At 53.2% G+C, this 15,557-nt stretch overlaps 1 protein-coding gene across 6 annotated transcripts in view; it reads left to right on the forward strand.

Moving 5' to 3' along the window:
* Nucleotides 1–15,345, forward strand: part of Acsf3 (acyl-CoA synthetase family member 3) — a 41,409-nt gene extending 26,064 nt beyond the window's left edge. For 5 of the 6 annotated variants that reach the window (XM_087900533.1, XM_087900536.1, XM_087900534.1 and 2 more), the window contains 4 exons: nt 577–703; nt 10,384–10,518; nt 10,866–10,977; nt 14,854–15,345. In XM_087900533.1, coding sequence (XP_087756659.1) covers nt 577–703; nt 10,384–10,518; nt 10,866–10,977; nt 14,854–14,971 — 492 coding nt within the window. In that variant the 3' untranslated portion in view covers nt 14,972–15,345. Of the gene's footprint in view, nt 1–576; nt 704–10,383; nt 10,519–10,865; nt 10,978–11,160; nt 11,965–14,853 lie in introns of those variants that run through there. The other variant, XM_087900535.1, reaches the window with a different exon arrangement.
* Nucleotides 15,346–15,557: the final 212 nt, after the last annotated feature.

Consider the following 15,557-nt stretch of genomic DNA (forward strand, 5'->3'; position numbering starts at 1 on the left):
CTCAAGAAATAGAAGAGTAGAAGGATCGTCCTCTGATACCAGTGAGAAGTGTAGATTACTGGACATATTAGGCAGCAGCTTCGTTTACCCCCCGCCTCAAGCATTACATACAGGTGTGACTGTGCTGATCTCACCAGGCCAGTTTGCACAGCATGACCACAACAGGCTCCGTGACAGTACCAGCGTGGCCACATGTTCTTGCCATCTAGGAATCCCTTGGTTGGTTACTCTGGACGGAAGCTGTCGCTGCCCACAGGCTGTGCTGGGGTGCTGCTTGGGTATTTCTGAGAAGCGCACAGAAATGAGGTTCAGGAACAGTTTTTAAGAGTGGGCAGACACCTACCTCCACCTCTGGTCCAGGCTAAGGACGGAGGAGGAGCCCTAGGCTTGGGCATGATTGAGGTCCATCCGCTGACGGCTGTGGTTTTCAAAGATTTCCAACTGTCTAATTTCAAAAAACATTTGGTCTGTGGTGTGGGTGGAAACCGCTTGCCTAGATCAGTAGTGGGGTACAGGAGCAGCAGAGACCCCAGTGCTGCCCTGCTCTGACCTGCTTGTCTCTCCTACCTTCTGCAGGTGACCCCAGGGTTCGAGGAAAAGGAAGGAGAGCTGCTAGTTAGGGGACCCTCTGTGTTCCGAGAATACTGGGATAAGCCGGATGAAACGGAAAAGGCTTTCACTCCGGATGGCTGGTTCAGAACAGGTAGGACCGAGCTCTGAAATGATCGAGGAAGGTCTGGTCCATGCCGGTGTCTCGTAGCCTGTGTATTCTAGGACTTCCACTGAAGGCTGTTTTGATACCCTTCTGGGTGCCCCAGCCTCCTACCAGCTACTAGAAGGAGGGTCTGAGGGCCCACTGCCCTTATAAAGAGTCCGGAGCCCCTGTCCCCACGATATAGCTCATATACTATCCCTCTGCCAGCTGGCTTCATTGCTACAGCCCTGTTGATGCCGCCTGATTCTGGTCCTATTGCCCCTAAGGTCAGGACCTCCACTCCGTCTTGGGAACCCCACCACTCCTGTGCGCCCACACAGCCACACTTTTGCGCTGAAAATCTCCCCTCCCAACCTTGAGGTCAGAAGCAGTTTCGCTTACCTTGATTTGGTTTGGTTTGGTTATTAATTTGCATATTCCAGTTTGGTCTGTTTTGTGTGGCCTGTGGGGCTCATGGTACAGGGGACCCCAGCAGCCTGGGAGACACACAGCATATACTGTGACTTCCCCACCCGTGTGTCAGTTCTCCCGAGACCCCGCCTCATCTTGTGGGAATCCCATGTCCTGAAGGCGGTATGCCTATGCTGGAGATGGCGGCTATACAGCTGTGTCCGTCTGCTGGTATCATGTTTTTTACCTGGAAGTTCATCAAAGTCATGTGAGTTACTGACCTCAGGATATCAAGGTTCTGGTAGTTTTTCTTTTTTCTTTTTGACATAGGGTTTCTCTGTGTAGCCTTGGCTATTCTGGAACTTGCTCTGTAAACCAGGTTGGCCTCAAACACAGAGATCTGCCTATGTTTTTCTTTTTTGCACTTCTGTATTTCTAACATGTTCGTGCACATGCTAACTTCTCTAGCTCTCAAGGTAATACTTCCCAGAAGGAAAAGGCCTGTTTTCCATGTGACATCCTGGCCTTTGTGACAGAGGTGGTTTTACCCATGATCTTTTGGGAAGCAAAGCTTTGTGGGGGCCTTGTGCCCTGAGTGGGTACTGGCTTATCTGAGATGGAGGTCACCCTCAGTCTGGTGACCCCGGAAGCTTATGTTATCCCAGCCACCTTGGGCCAGTATACCCTAGGTAGGTAGGGGCATCAATCCCGCACCTTCAGGAAAGGCCCAGGGTCCACACGTGAGACCCACAAGCCGCCCACCACTGTTCCAGGGTGTCACCAGTTCAGGGTTGGGGAACCTGACGTGATTATATCGGTAGACTAGTGATGGACAGTGGTAAGCATATAACACACGGCTCCCCGGAGCTCCCTCTGTAAACATCCTGGTTAATACCAGCTATCTGGAGGAAACAAACCTCCCGCAATTGTCCCTCCACTGCAGTGCCTAGGAAACCCTGCTTTTGAGTGAACCCTGCTTTTAGCAGGCCCCTCCAGCAGCCTTCTGAACAATCCCTGCGGGAATCCCGACTTCCTTTGTGATCACCTTCCTATGTTTAGGTTTGGATAAAAAGCTGTGTTCTTCCCTTTAAAAACTCAGGGTGCAAGCCCTATAGGTTTTACTGATGTCGGGACTCATGGAGCCCTGGGGTGCAGCAGGAGCCACGTGGGCAGTGAGCACTCCGGGTGGGCCTTTCTGCTGAAAAGGAATAGCATGCATTAATTATTGTAAAGAGATGTCTTCAGGAGAAAACGATTTTGAAATTCAGTTTAATTTCATTGTAACGTGCTGCAAACAGGAAGGGAGTGTGTGTGTTTAATTGGCTCTCGGGGGTAAGGCCGGGAGCTGGCAAGCCTTTGTCACAGGCCATTAGCGATACAGACTGCATAATGAGAGCGCGCAATCAGCTCGCAGCTGCCGCTCCTACGGGGAGAGCATGATATTAAGTAGAAATCAGGATAAATTAAACTTAACCCTTTCCCTAGCTGTCCCTCCTGCCATTCGGGTTGTGGCACAAGCTGAAGAAAACCGTCCTGGCTCTTGGGAAGGGCCTCATCCACAGCCTCTCCCAGGTCATCCTCTGGGTCCAGATGAGAGGGGGGTCACCCACCTGATCCCTAAAGCTCCCACCTTCCCCACCCTACTTTCTGCAGTTATTCTTGCCCCAGAGAATACGCAGAGGAACTCACAAGGTTGGTGGCTATTCAGGAAGGACAGAGACCTCCCTCGCTGCCAAAATTAGTCCTCCTAAATCTGTGACTTCCAACAAAACTCTTTGGAATGCATGGCCTACCTACTGCCCTGTGATTCTGGAGCTGGGGGTCCAGGCAGGCAGTAACAGGTGAGCCTGGAGTCTGGAGTTAACACTGTTTGTGGGGGGACAGGAGGAAGCGGCAGCTCTTCTGGGGTTGGTTGAGGGCCACCAAGGCTAAAGAGCAAGGTCAGATTTCTACAGCAGAGTGGTTAGAATCTTACGAGCTAATCAGTGCCATTAGTGTGCACAGGTAACATGTATGGTTACTAACAAACCAACAAAGGAGGGCCCCAGCTGTGGAGGGCCTTAGAGAATAGTCCCTGATCTGAGGAAAGTCACCTAGAACTTCTAGGCCACGGGGAGAAAGAGATAAATACATTTGCTCTTCCAAAAGGGCCTTCCGTGTACAGATGTTGGGGCCCTGCTGTTGCTATTGTGTGTGGCTGGCCTTGGGGCTCTTGCCCTTCCATGTTGATCTACACTAGACCATCATGTGCTTTCGGAGCTCCGGGCTGCAGAGTGTCTCGAACACCTGGCTTTAGACGGTCTCCTCTTCAGTTGTGACCTATTGACCTTTACCTGTGCCTCCATAGGAGTGGTAGTGCTGTGAGCCAGGGTCTGTGAGTCCCCTGCGTGGTGGGCAGAGGCTGGCTGTTTATCTGCAGGAATGGAATCAGTCAGGACCTGGGCTCGGAGCCAACCTTGCCTTCATGCACCATAGTAATTGTACATGATGGGCAGTCTGTGCTGGTGTGCCCATCAGGAGAGCATCAGGGAGGGCGTGAGCTGACAAAACCCCAGAGGCGCTGGGTGTCTTGGGGTCGGAATCCTCCAGACAAGCTGTGCTGCCCCAACATGGATTTCCATGGGGACTTGGGACATGCAGAAGCCAGAGTTTAGCCTGGAAGAGGCCACCCTCTATTGATGACACTGTCCGTTACCTGCCACATACCCTATGTTGGCCAGGATAGCCAGGCAAGGAAGCGACCACCCCCATCTGCACTGCCATCTGGGCAGAAGGCCCCAGTTCCTCCTCTGCTCGCAGCGTGTGTCCAGTTCTCTATGAGGTTCTGTGTGTGTTTGGTTAAGGTTAGTACCAAGTGCTGCTGTGAAGTCTCCTTAGCTCTGCTGAGTGGCTCCTATCGATGTATTTAGCTTCAAGTTTTTAGATCAATTGTTGATTGATCAAGCTCTAGTAGTCTTCCCATAGACTCTGAAACTGCTCAGTGCCATTGCAGTCAATGGAGCATGTGCGGGGCTTCATTTCTGACTCTTGAGCTTCCTGCTCTTGCCTCGCTGTGTGACTGTCACCTGGAAGGATTAGAAAATACCAGTACACCCTGACTGGAGGAAACAAGATAAAGGAGTTCACCTGGCACTGGATGCTTTGCTCCCAATGGCAAGTCCCTGGCTTCAGGTGCTGTGTATGCTACACGAAGGTGGCCTCATCAACCTGGTACCAGAATGGTATGAGTACTGACGGACTCTAACCCTGGCTTGTTCCTACTCAGTGAGCTGTGAATCAGGCAGGAGTTTGCAAGCTTTTTAAAATCTGAGTTGTGCCTATCCGTGGCTTAGACTGTCCCAGCCCAGGCAACCCAATCACAGCCAAGCGAATCAGACTCCAGGACAGTGTTAGTGTGGAAACCTTCCCGTCCCTCCCCCCAAGCCTCGCTGGTGGATTCTGGGATGCTGACCCATTTCCAGGAGATGAACTGGTATTGCCACTTGGTAACTCATACTCTGCCATCCCCTGCTGAACCCTACTCCCAAAGATGGTGCCCACAGCCTGTTTAGTCCACAGGCTGTCTTGGCCCTGGTGAGCTCGGGCTGGTGGATGCTGCCTGATTGTGCTGGAAAGCTCAGGATCCATAGGTCTCAGGTACTACAGTTTCTTCTTGAGGCCCTGCTCTTTTACTCAGGGCATCCAGAGGCCAGTGATAAGTACACACTTCTGTTCTTTATTTGCCACATGGAGCTCCTGCCAGCCTCTCCAATTCTTGATCTTCAGCCTGTCTGCTTCCTGACATTCAACTTCTTAAATATAATTTCTTCTGTTTTCTCCTATTTTAGGATTTATTTCTTTAAAAGTCAAACAAATAAACTATTGTTTATTGTCTGAGGGTTTCCTCCCTGTGTCTGGTCTGCCACTGTTCTGGACAGCTTTTGCTGAGGTTTAGGATCCTGGGAAGTTATTCTGTGTGTTTTGCTTTTACTTCCTGCTCATTCTAATAGATCCCTAGGTTCTGCCCCCAGGCTCAGGTCTCAGAGGCTTTCTGCTTTGGTGCCAGTGACAGCTGGCTCCCCTCTGCCATAGGCACGCCCTCTGCCAAGGTCATGATACCTCCCCTTACCTGCCCCAGCCACTTCTTCCAAACAAGAGAGGCCCAGGTGGGATTGCAGCTGCTAGGAGACAGAACTGCAGCAGATGTGACAGGCAGCCACAGGACAGGTAGTCCTAGGTCCCCAAAGCTTTGCGAACCAGGAGCCCAAGTGTAGGATGCCACTTTGCAGCTGCCTGTGGTTGCCTGGCATCATGCCAGACTAGCAGCCCTCAGTCCTCAGCAGAGTAGATGCCGTGCTGTTGTTTGTAGAGTCCCTGGCCAGGAGAGTGAGCCGACCACAGGACATGCTCTCCTGACCAGGAGAGTGAGCCGACCACAGGACATGCTCTCCTGGCCAGGAGAGTGAGCCGACCACAGGACATGCTCTCCTGGCCAGGAGAGTGAGCTGACCACAGGACTTGCTCCCCTGGCCAGGAGAGTGAGCCAACCACAGGACATGCTCCCCTGGCCAGGAGAGTGAGCCGACCACAGGACATGCTCCCCGGCCAGGCCCCACAGGGAAGGCCCTGCCTCCTACTCCATCCTTGCATCCCGAAACCGAAATCCGAGTATCCGAGATTTATTTTCAATTACAGTTTAAGGCAGAGTCTGGACTAGCACTGGGTTTGAAAGCAGTGCATAAATCCATGTAATAAGATTTTATTGATTGCATGCTGTTTCTGTCGGAACAAAATCCCTTGACGCACACGTCAGGTCAGACCGAGGAGACCGTTGGCAGGAGGCTAAATCCAGATCATGCACTCTGACAAACATGTTGTTATAGAAAGTAAGAGTTATTTAACTTGTTTGATGTGCATTTCAAAATGAAGAATCTGTCTTTAGCTCCCAGCCCAGCAGCCTGGCGTCTCAGGTGCTTGGAGCCTCTTCCTTGCCTGCTTGCCTTGGCCTCCCTGTCTCTAGTTAATAATTATTTAATTTGGCCCTTGGTAATGGGGTTGTGCTGAACAGACCAGGATAAGCTGGAGGGGCCAAAATGGCCTCTCACTAAGAAGTGCAAAGTCAGACATTAGGTGAATTTCTAAAGGATTAGCTCAAGATAATCAAATAGCAGGAGGCTGTTTGAACCTGTGACATCCCGGGGATTTCCTATGAATGGACTAGGCAGAGAGAGGGCAAGTCTCCTGACAGGGCCTCGGGACCCTGGGAGGTACCTGAGCTTTCTTCTGAGACAACAGGAAGCCGCCTGCCAAAGGGTAAGAAGGGCAGGGTAAGGACTCTGCTATAGAACTGGAAAGACTCACCAGTTCTATAGCAGGCTCACCGTCTCCTGATGTCCTGGTATAGACAGCTGGGCACTGAGGAAGCCTGACAGAGTTAGGCTGCAGTCATGGAAGATGGCTCTTAGCCCCCAAACCAGTCTGCTTAGCCTCCCTCTGCCATGCTAACCCTAAGTCCAGCCTTCTTCTGATGGTCGCATCCCCTCCCTCCCAGAAATCCGGTGGCCTGAAAAGGGCATGGCCACCCATAACTCTGCCTTGTGAGTATTGTGAGCAACACTGTGCTTTCCCCTGCTCCCACCCATGAAAGGAAGCCAAGGTAGTAGGTACCTTCCTTTGAACCCTGGAGATAGCCTAGGACCCAACACAGTGAGACCCTAGGGCGCATCTAGAGTAGTTCTTATATGGAGTCACTGATGCTCAGCCATATGTGGGGTAAAGACCCAGCACGGTGCCCTGGAGCAAAAGCAGCTCAGCCTGTGTGCAGGCTGGCAGTGGGAATCACCAGGTACTACACTGTCTCCACAGGGAGCACCATCATCAAGATCCCCTCCCATACATTCCCTTGAACTCCGAGAGCTCCAAAACTTAGATTTTTTGAGGATATTGATACCTGGTGCCCCCTCTGTGGCTGGAAGGGAGGATGGAGTTAAGAATCCAGCCTCTGGTTACACAACTTTACCTTCAAACCTTGGCTCGGCTGTCCTTTGTAAGCTGTGATCTGCCCACAGAAGCCACTCTGTGTATAACGTTGGAGGCCACCCTGGGCTTTACCTCTGCCTGGTGCCATGCTGGGTATAGCTCGTCATTTCCTCCAGCCTACAAGACCTCGACGTCAGCAGGCTCTGCTGGTCCAAGGACAGCACGTGGCCTGAAGAGATTGGTGTCCCCAAGACTCAGGCAATGGCAAGAGCAAAACCATGGCTGGTGCCATGGAGCTGCCACTGTACCACACTGCAAAAGGCATGGGCCCCGCTCCGGTAGATGGGAGACCTAGGCTCCTTGCCCTGCATCAGATTCTGCAGTGAGCATGACTGTTCGGAGAATGGAATCCAGTCATCCAAGCAGAAGTGGAGGCCTGGACTGGTGGCGTCCTGTGTGTTGGTTCCTGACCAGAGTACCGCAGGAGCCTGGCCTTTCTCATCCTGTCACCTGGGTGTAGGCAGCAGCTATAGAGATTGGGGCTGTCCCCACGGCCAAGGCTGATGAAGGCCAAGCACAGCCCGGTGACTGAGACTCCTTAGTCAGCGCTGTCAGAGCTGTGAGAACACATTGGAGTGGAGGCCCTCTGGGCTGTAGGGAGTGACGAGCTGTGAGCAGCGTGGCCTTGGGCAGAGGGAAGCCCCAGGCGTGGTCTCCATAGTTACACTACAGAGTGGTTCTGTACACAGAGCATGAGGTAACATGTAAGTTTAGAAAGGATAGCCAAGTCAAGGAAGTTGCTCAGTTCTTACCTCCATCTTCCCAGTAATGCTGCTGACACAGGGCACCTTTCATCCAGAGGGGAAACTGAGGTAGACGGACACCAGCACCCATCATCCTACATTGTCCCTAAGCCATGAACTGTACCAGTCCTTTGTACCCATGGCAGCTACTGTTACCATGCTTAGGCGGTGGCTTTGCAGATCCAGTGTCCTCTGAGTGCACCCAGCATTCCCATGGCAGGTGTTTGCTGTGTAGCAGCCATGGCGCTCTGTACAGCCTCCCCCAGGCAGGGAGCTTCCTGTTGCTGCTGATCTCGTAGTTCCTCCTCACTCCAGCCGTTTGCACAGAACGCTAGTCAAACGTTCTCCCCTCTCTTGTCCACAGCATCTCCTCCCTGAGAAGCAGTCACCCTAACTTCCCCAAATACGTGATCCTGTATATCACAAGCAAGAACCAATCAAGCACTTACTGGTACTAAGTCCACCTAGAGAACAGACTGTGCCCAGTGATGCCCAGATCTCTTTCTCAAGAGCATGGAAGAAAAGCCTTTTCTCTGCAGCATGGGAGCACGGCCCCAAAACAGGAACTCGTGTGTGCAGAATTATTTTTTCAAGGCAAAGTTTCTCTTTGGAGTCCTCCCTGTCCTGGAACTTACTCTGTAGACCAGGTGGCCTTGAACTCACAGAGATCTGCCTCTCTCTGCCTCCTGAGGTGCGGGGTTAAAGGAACCACCACTGCCTGACATATACAGAATTTTTTATCCCAAGGGCTCTCACCAGATCAACCTGCAGCATGGGGCACTAGGAGAGTCATACTTTGGGACTGCCCAGAGCTTTGCAAGTGCGCAGCATGACACTTTGGTTTTTCAAGACAGGGTTTCTCTGTAGCTTTGGAGCCTGTCATGGAACTAGCTGTCCTAAACCAGGCTAGCCTCGAACTCACAGAGATCCGCCTGCCTCTGCCTCCCGAGTGCTGGGATTAAAGGCATGCACCACCACTGCCTGGCACATGGCACCTCTTGTAGGACCACAAAGAGAGGCTATGTTCAAGGCAGGGCAGTGGCTCTGCTGTGCTGCATCTTTGACTGAGTGGAGGCCTGTGGGGAGCAGCCTCAGAAGCTTCCTCAGAGGGACCCTCAATGCCAGGCTGCTTGACGCCTACAGGGTGGGGGAGCCAGTGGAAGACTGAGCTTTCCAGTCTGAGTGGGCACAGCTGGATCCAGAGTGACAGCAGGAATGGAATCATAGAGGGTCCCTTAGGACTCAGGACAAGCCATGTATACCCCATAGCCTACACCTGGGTCCTTTCCCTTCAGGTAGTACCTGCCCAAGGGGCTAGCCTAGTCTAGGCTGTGGCTGTCCCCCCAGCTCTCCTGCCACCTGCTACATAGAGAGCTGCCACACCGGAGAGAGAACTGCCCAGTGCCAGTCCTTGCTCCAGAGGCCAGCCTTCCCTCTCCACCATAAATAAGCCCTGGGCTCGTCCAGGCCACCCATCCATCTTGTTTAATAGACTGGAGTGCGCCCTGCACTGCAAGTCCCAGGGAGTAAGGAGGTGATGGATGGTGCCTTCTCCTGACGGACTGCGTGATGTATAATGAAATATTTATGATTTATTCCAGCTAATAACCCACAGGGAGTGCAGGGAGCGTGTGAACAGACACCGCTGCTGTCAGAGCTGCCGCTGGCATCTGCATGCCTGCACACAGTCATAACCATGCAAATGTGCGTGCATGGACATGCATACGCACTAATGTGCAGACGCACACACCTCCCCCATGCCATTGTGCAGGAGGGAACCTCAGCTGGGAATACACTGTGCTCTGGTGCCTGCTCCTGGCCCTGCCAGTGTTCCGTGGGGTGTAACAAGCTCCCTGGGTCCCAGGCTCCCCTGTGAAAAGAGTAGGTGGGGCGGTTATTCCCCTTAGGGAGAAAAATCACTGTAACTGTTTTGGAATGGCGGGGATCAAGGGCAGAAGAGCAGGAGGGTCCTCATCACAGGGCATCCCCATGTTGGAGGAGGAGCTGAAAATGGCCGTCCTTTCACGCAGGACCCACCCATGCTAGGATGATAGAGTGTGCAGAGGAGGGGACACGGCAGGAGGGTGCCCTGCACGCATCTGTGTGAAGCTGTGCATGAATTGTGTCAGGGTCAAGGCTTCTGCTTTCCTGGTGTAGATCCTGAGTCAGAGTCATAGGCAGCAAACTGCTTGCTGCTTTCTTTTGAAAATGCTGCACACTGGCTTATGAGTTCAGGGTATTTACAGACCCCAGAGGCACAATAGGTTCCTAGCATGCCATGGATTCTGGTGGGATCCGCTCCTCATTGCTGGCTCCTCGGGTGCCAGTGTCGTAGGGATAGAGAATGGAGAGGGACACATGCCATTAGAACCAGTCCCCACAGCAAGTGGGTCTGGACCCTGGGAATAGTGGGACTCACACGTGTGCATGCAGTCCCCGAGGACTCCTGTGGGTGATGGTCACGAGCACCAGGTACTCCCAGACTGTCCAGAGCTGTCACAGAACCCTCTTTCCTAGGGGACACCGCCGTGTTCAAGAACGATAGGTACTGGATCCGAGGGCGTACATCAGTGGACATCATCAAGACTGGAGGCTACAAAGTCAGCGCCCTGGAGATTGAGCGGCACCTGCTGGCCCACCCCAGCATCACCGGTGAGTGAATGGTGGCCTCGGGTTTCTTAGAGCACTGCCCCCAAGACCCAGTGCCCCCTTTTCTACTCTCCCAGCTGCTAGTGGGGATCCTGTAAAATGTGATCACACCCCTTCCCTGGCCTTCAGCACACCGATTCCTAATGGCAATCCCAGAATGCACGCCTGCTCTGCAGATTGAGCAAGAGCAGACTGAGCCCCTAGAGATGCCGCCCCACCCCCATGAGGGTCTTGCTCCAGGCGCTTGGGCACTGCGGTTAACTGCCTGCCATCCCCCACACACTCCTGAGTGCTGTTGAGTGGTCATCAGGGCCTTCCCAGGTGTCCTCAACCTGTTCTACTGTCTTCAGATGTGGCTGTGATTGGAGTTCCGGATATGACGTGGGGCCAGCGGGTCACAGCTGTGGTAGTCCTTCAAGAAGGACACTCACTGTCCCACAAGGATCTCAAGGAGTGGGCCAGGTAGGGCTAAAGGGACTGACCTGGGTTCTAGGGTATCTAAGAATCTTGGAATCGGGAGGATGGGAGGGGCCTATCTAGGAACTGGAAAGCAGGGGTGGACCATTCTGGAATTTGGAAATGGGGAGGAAGAAGCTGAGAAGGTCAGCAAAGTGGCCCTTGAACAGCTCTGTGTCTTTCCTGCAGACCTGGGACCAGAAAGGGCTTCCACATGCAAATGGTTGGGAGTCAACAGTAGTCCAAACAGACGTGTTTCTCAGCTTGTAAACCCCAAAGCATAGTGAGGCTGAGGACCCCAGGAAAGTGCCTGGCTAATCCTGTGCTGAACTGAGCAGCAGCCAAACTTGCACAGCCTGCTGCAGAATGGCCTGGGCCCAGCAGTCTTTTCTGATCCTGCCCTGAGGGTGGCTCGGTGCCTCACCCTCTCTGTGGGGCCTTCAGAGTCTGGTGTGCCCCCAGCTCTCAATGCCTGTGGATGGTGCCTGCAGCTCCCTCCTCAGACCCAGGGTAGGGGCTTTGTCCATCCTGTCACCTGTACTTGCTTGTCTCGTTTTTTATTTTGAAACGGCGTTTCTATGTAGCAGCCCTGGCTGTCCCAGAACTTGCTCTGTAGTGGCTGGCCTCGAACTCGGAGCTCTACTTGTCTCTGCTTCGTGAGAGCTGGGATTAAAGGCTTGTGCCACTGCCAGCATACTGGCTTTTTTTCCCCACCTCCCATTCTTTGTGTTATATCCAGTTTTCCTCATCTCAGCCCCTGGTGGCTTCCGATGTTATGTCAGGATCCACAGGACAGAAGGAGACTCACTGGGGCCTGAGCAGAGCGGGCCTCTTTGAGCTTCCACTATGGCCCATGGGATACCTCTGGGTTCCTTCTCTTAAATCTGAATCTGAGAAGTTCTCTCCTCTCTGCTGTGTCTCCTGCCCCACCCCCCTGCCTTCTTCTCAGCGTAAGACTATTTTTGGCTGTCCAACAAGACTTCACAAACAGCAGGAGTCCTTGTTTCATCAGGGGCCGCACAGCTGGGCAATTACCGATTCCCCTGGATTTGCAAAATCACAGTTGGAGCTCTGTAGCTTAGCAGAGGCAACAGTCTGCTTGGCCGGTCGCTGCTTTGATTAAACAATTACTTTCTTGAGAAGAAAAACACCCAGGCATCCTCTACTGAGAGCCACAGTAGTTGTTGGGTGGAGGTCCTACATTGGCCTGGATTCCATAGGTTATGGCCTGCTTCCATGGCACAAGTCTGTGGCTCCTGCGCTCTGAGTGCTTCCCCTCAAGACCTTTCTCTAAGGCTTAAGTCAGACTCCTTGCTTGGGTATTCAGGTGCATGGTGAGCATGAGAACACTCTAAAATGGGGAGCTGAGATTTGGAGCATCCTGGGAGTTGGTATAGAACAAGACAATGCAAGGAAGATTGTCAGACATGTGAGCAGGGCCAGGATGCAGACTGTCCCAGGAAAAATGCTTGCCCCTCAGATTTTGTCCCCATTGTGGGTAGCCACCCCACAACTTGTTTTTTGGGGGATCCTGAAGAGAGATCCCCACTTGTAACCCCCAGACCTACCCACTCCCCAAAGAACAGTGTCCACGCTTCCAGGTGCCTCCTGCAAGGGAAGGCTGGCCTGCCACTAACAGAGGCCTCGAGGCCCAGCCTCACGTGATGTCATATCCGTGCCTGGTGGAGGGGTGCTGCTTGCTACTTGTGACCCATACTTTCTCCCCGGAGCCTTGTTGACCATACTGTTTCAGGCCACAGTGCTGGGCTGTCCAGTTGCCACTAAAGAGAGGCAGGTAGGAGGAGAGATGAGAGTGCTCACCCTGAGGCTCCAGAAAGAGACGGTGTCTGGCGAGGAAACTAACAAAGAAAGCACCATATTTTCTCCACATCGATTGAAAGGGAAAGCTGGGCACAGTGGCACACACCTGTGACTTAAACACCCAGGTGGCAGACACGGAAGTATCAGGAGAAGAGTTCAACCCAGTCTTAGCTACATAGCAAGTTCAAAGCCGGCCTGAGCTGTGAGATGAGAGAGAGCCCAGGTGTCACTGTTATCTACAGGGTGACCTCACCGCAGCCCAGTGTTCTCCAGGAGGTGCCACAGCCTGGCATGTGTCCTTGTAACTGTTAGTGCCGGTGGTGTGGGTACCAGAAGCCAGAGGCTGAAGAGCTCTGTGTCTGTGAAGCTCAATTCCCAGCCAAAAGCTTCACCAGAAGATAAGTATCCTCGAGGGACACTCCGAGAAGTGCACAAAAGTCCTTTCCAGTGGGGAGGGACACTCCCAGCTGACTTCATGGGACCCACGACCCTGCTACCAAAACCAGACAAGAAACCCAGACCAGTTTCCTGTCAGACAGACACATAATGCTTAACCAAATGCTGGAAATTAGGTCCCATTCACAAAAGAGCCAACGCATCATGATCGTGTGGCATTTATACCAGGAATGTGAGGTTAAACATTCAGAAATCCATCCATGTGGCGTGCCATGTTTACAGAGTAAAAGCCGCGCAGTTGTTCCCGTAGACACAGAGAGCACATGTCTAGATCCCAGTGCCACTGCGGAAATTCTCAGCAGGATAAGAGAAGAGACACCCCGAGCCGGGGAAAGATGTGTGCTCTAAGAATGGGCATCTCTCCTGTGCTCAGGAACAAGCACCCCCTGCCGCCTCTTTCCAGTCCCAGCCAGACATACAGTTCATCTGATGTTAACATGTCTGTTACTTGTGATGGGGCCAGACAGTGGTTGTGCCGTGCCTCCCTGTGTGGTTCTGGGTGCCCGCTGGCCACATCACTGCACTGTGGAGGTTTGTACACAGCCCCCATATCACACTGCACAAAACCTCCATGTAAAAAGCTGCCCAGTTTCTACACAGAAGTACACAGGCTAGGCAAACGTAACGAGACTAAAGAAGAAAGGTGGGGGCACCAGGAAGCAGAACAGGACCAGAGTTGCACAGAGGGAGATGGGCGCTGGGAGGCCTGGGGTCCCTTGTGGGGTCTCTACAAGGAGTCTCTGGGGTAAAAATCATAGGGAGGTGGGTGGAGAAACAAGGCCCAAGTGCCACAGGGCGCCTAGCTCTGCTGGGGTGTCTGAGCAGTCACTTCAGATGACCGGGAAAGCTGTCACATAAGCGTCATCGGCATCTGCTTGTAGCATAAGCGCTAGTGGGTTTTCAGGTAGGAGCACAGTGACCTAGAAGCCCACGCGTGGCCTAAAGTGTAAAGATTGTGTCTGAAGTTAGAAATCCTGAATGTGTCCCGGCCCTGGGTAAAGTCTAGACCAGCTGCCTCTGGTCTGGAACTTAGGGCAGGCTAGGGTCCTACTCCAGGCCTCACACATGATCTCTGCGTAGGTTGTCCCTGTACTGGAACAGAACACCTGCCGGGGTCACCTGTGCTCAGAGTACACCCCTGTCTCTGTGCCAGCTGAGACTCTGGTCAGGACTGCAGCTTTCTCCTACCAAGAGGATTGTCCCCATCTGATTAAATTCTGGTGGTGACTTCTCATACTTAACCGTGCTTGTCACCTACAGGGGCCACTCTGCTGTGCCAGAGTCACCTCGGAAGGGAACAGCGTCAGGCAAGCCTGTGGTCAGTTCCCTCCAGGGCAGCATGAGACCAGGAACCCCGCTGCCTCCTCCTTCCCTGGCTCTCTCCTCTCACTGTGTCCAGTCAGTCAGTCTGCTGCCTTCCACCACCTAACTTCGCAGGCCTTGGAGCCAGAAGGCAGGGAACAGTCTTCCCTCCAAAGGGCAAGGTGGCCATACCGTTACCACCCAACAGAGTCTGGGTGAGCCCACAATGGCTGCTGGGTGTATCCAGTGCCCACAATTCCCCCAGAGTTGGGCAATCATCTCAGGCTGTACTTGTCTCTACAGAGGTGTCCTGGCACCCTATGCTGTGCCCTCCGAGCTCCTGCTGGTGGAGGAAATCCCACGGAACCAGATGGGCAAGGTGAATAAGAAGGAACTACTCAGACAATTCTACCCCTCGTGACCAGGGGAGCCGGGGGGCCGAGGCCAGAGGCCAGCAGACATCCCCTGACGATCATGTGCTGTGGCCTTGCAGTGGGCCCAAAGACCCTTAGACGGAAGCAACCCCCTCCCCTGCAATCAAGTCGACCAGAATCAAAAACACTGGGATGGAATCACCCAGGCTGATTGTCCAAACTCCGGTGACCCTGATCATTGGCTGTGTCCTCAGTTGTCCTTGAGATCTCTGATGTATGTCAGTCTCGCAAGCACAGTACGGGCGTGACTGTCCAGTGTGTGGCCATCTTCCCAGTGCCCAAGGCTGCTGACTCCCAAGGGCAGGTCCCAGAGAGGCAGAGGTGACGCTGAGAAAAGAGATGAAATAAAGACAGAAGACAATGTTCTGTGCTCCCTGACTGTGACGTACAGGTTACATGTCTGCACGCACACACCTCCAGCCACCTACAACCCCCTGGACCTGGATTCCTGCTGCTGGGACTCTCACCTCGGAACTGTGGTCTGTGTGGTCAAACAGCCACCCAAGGCTGTCCCCAGATGGCCCTGTAGCTTCCCTGCCTTGACCCTGCCTCACCCCAATTTAGGGTCTTTCT

Source organism: Myodes glareolus, chromosome 22, assembly GCF_982192425.1.
Source record: "Myodes glareolus chromosome 22, mMyoGla1.1, whole genome shotgun sequence".
NCBI classification, from domain to species: domain Eukaryota; kingdom Metazoa; phylum Chordata; class Mammalia; order Rodentia; family Cricetidae; genus Myodes; species Myodes glareolus.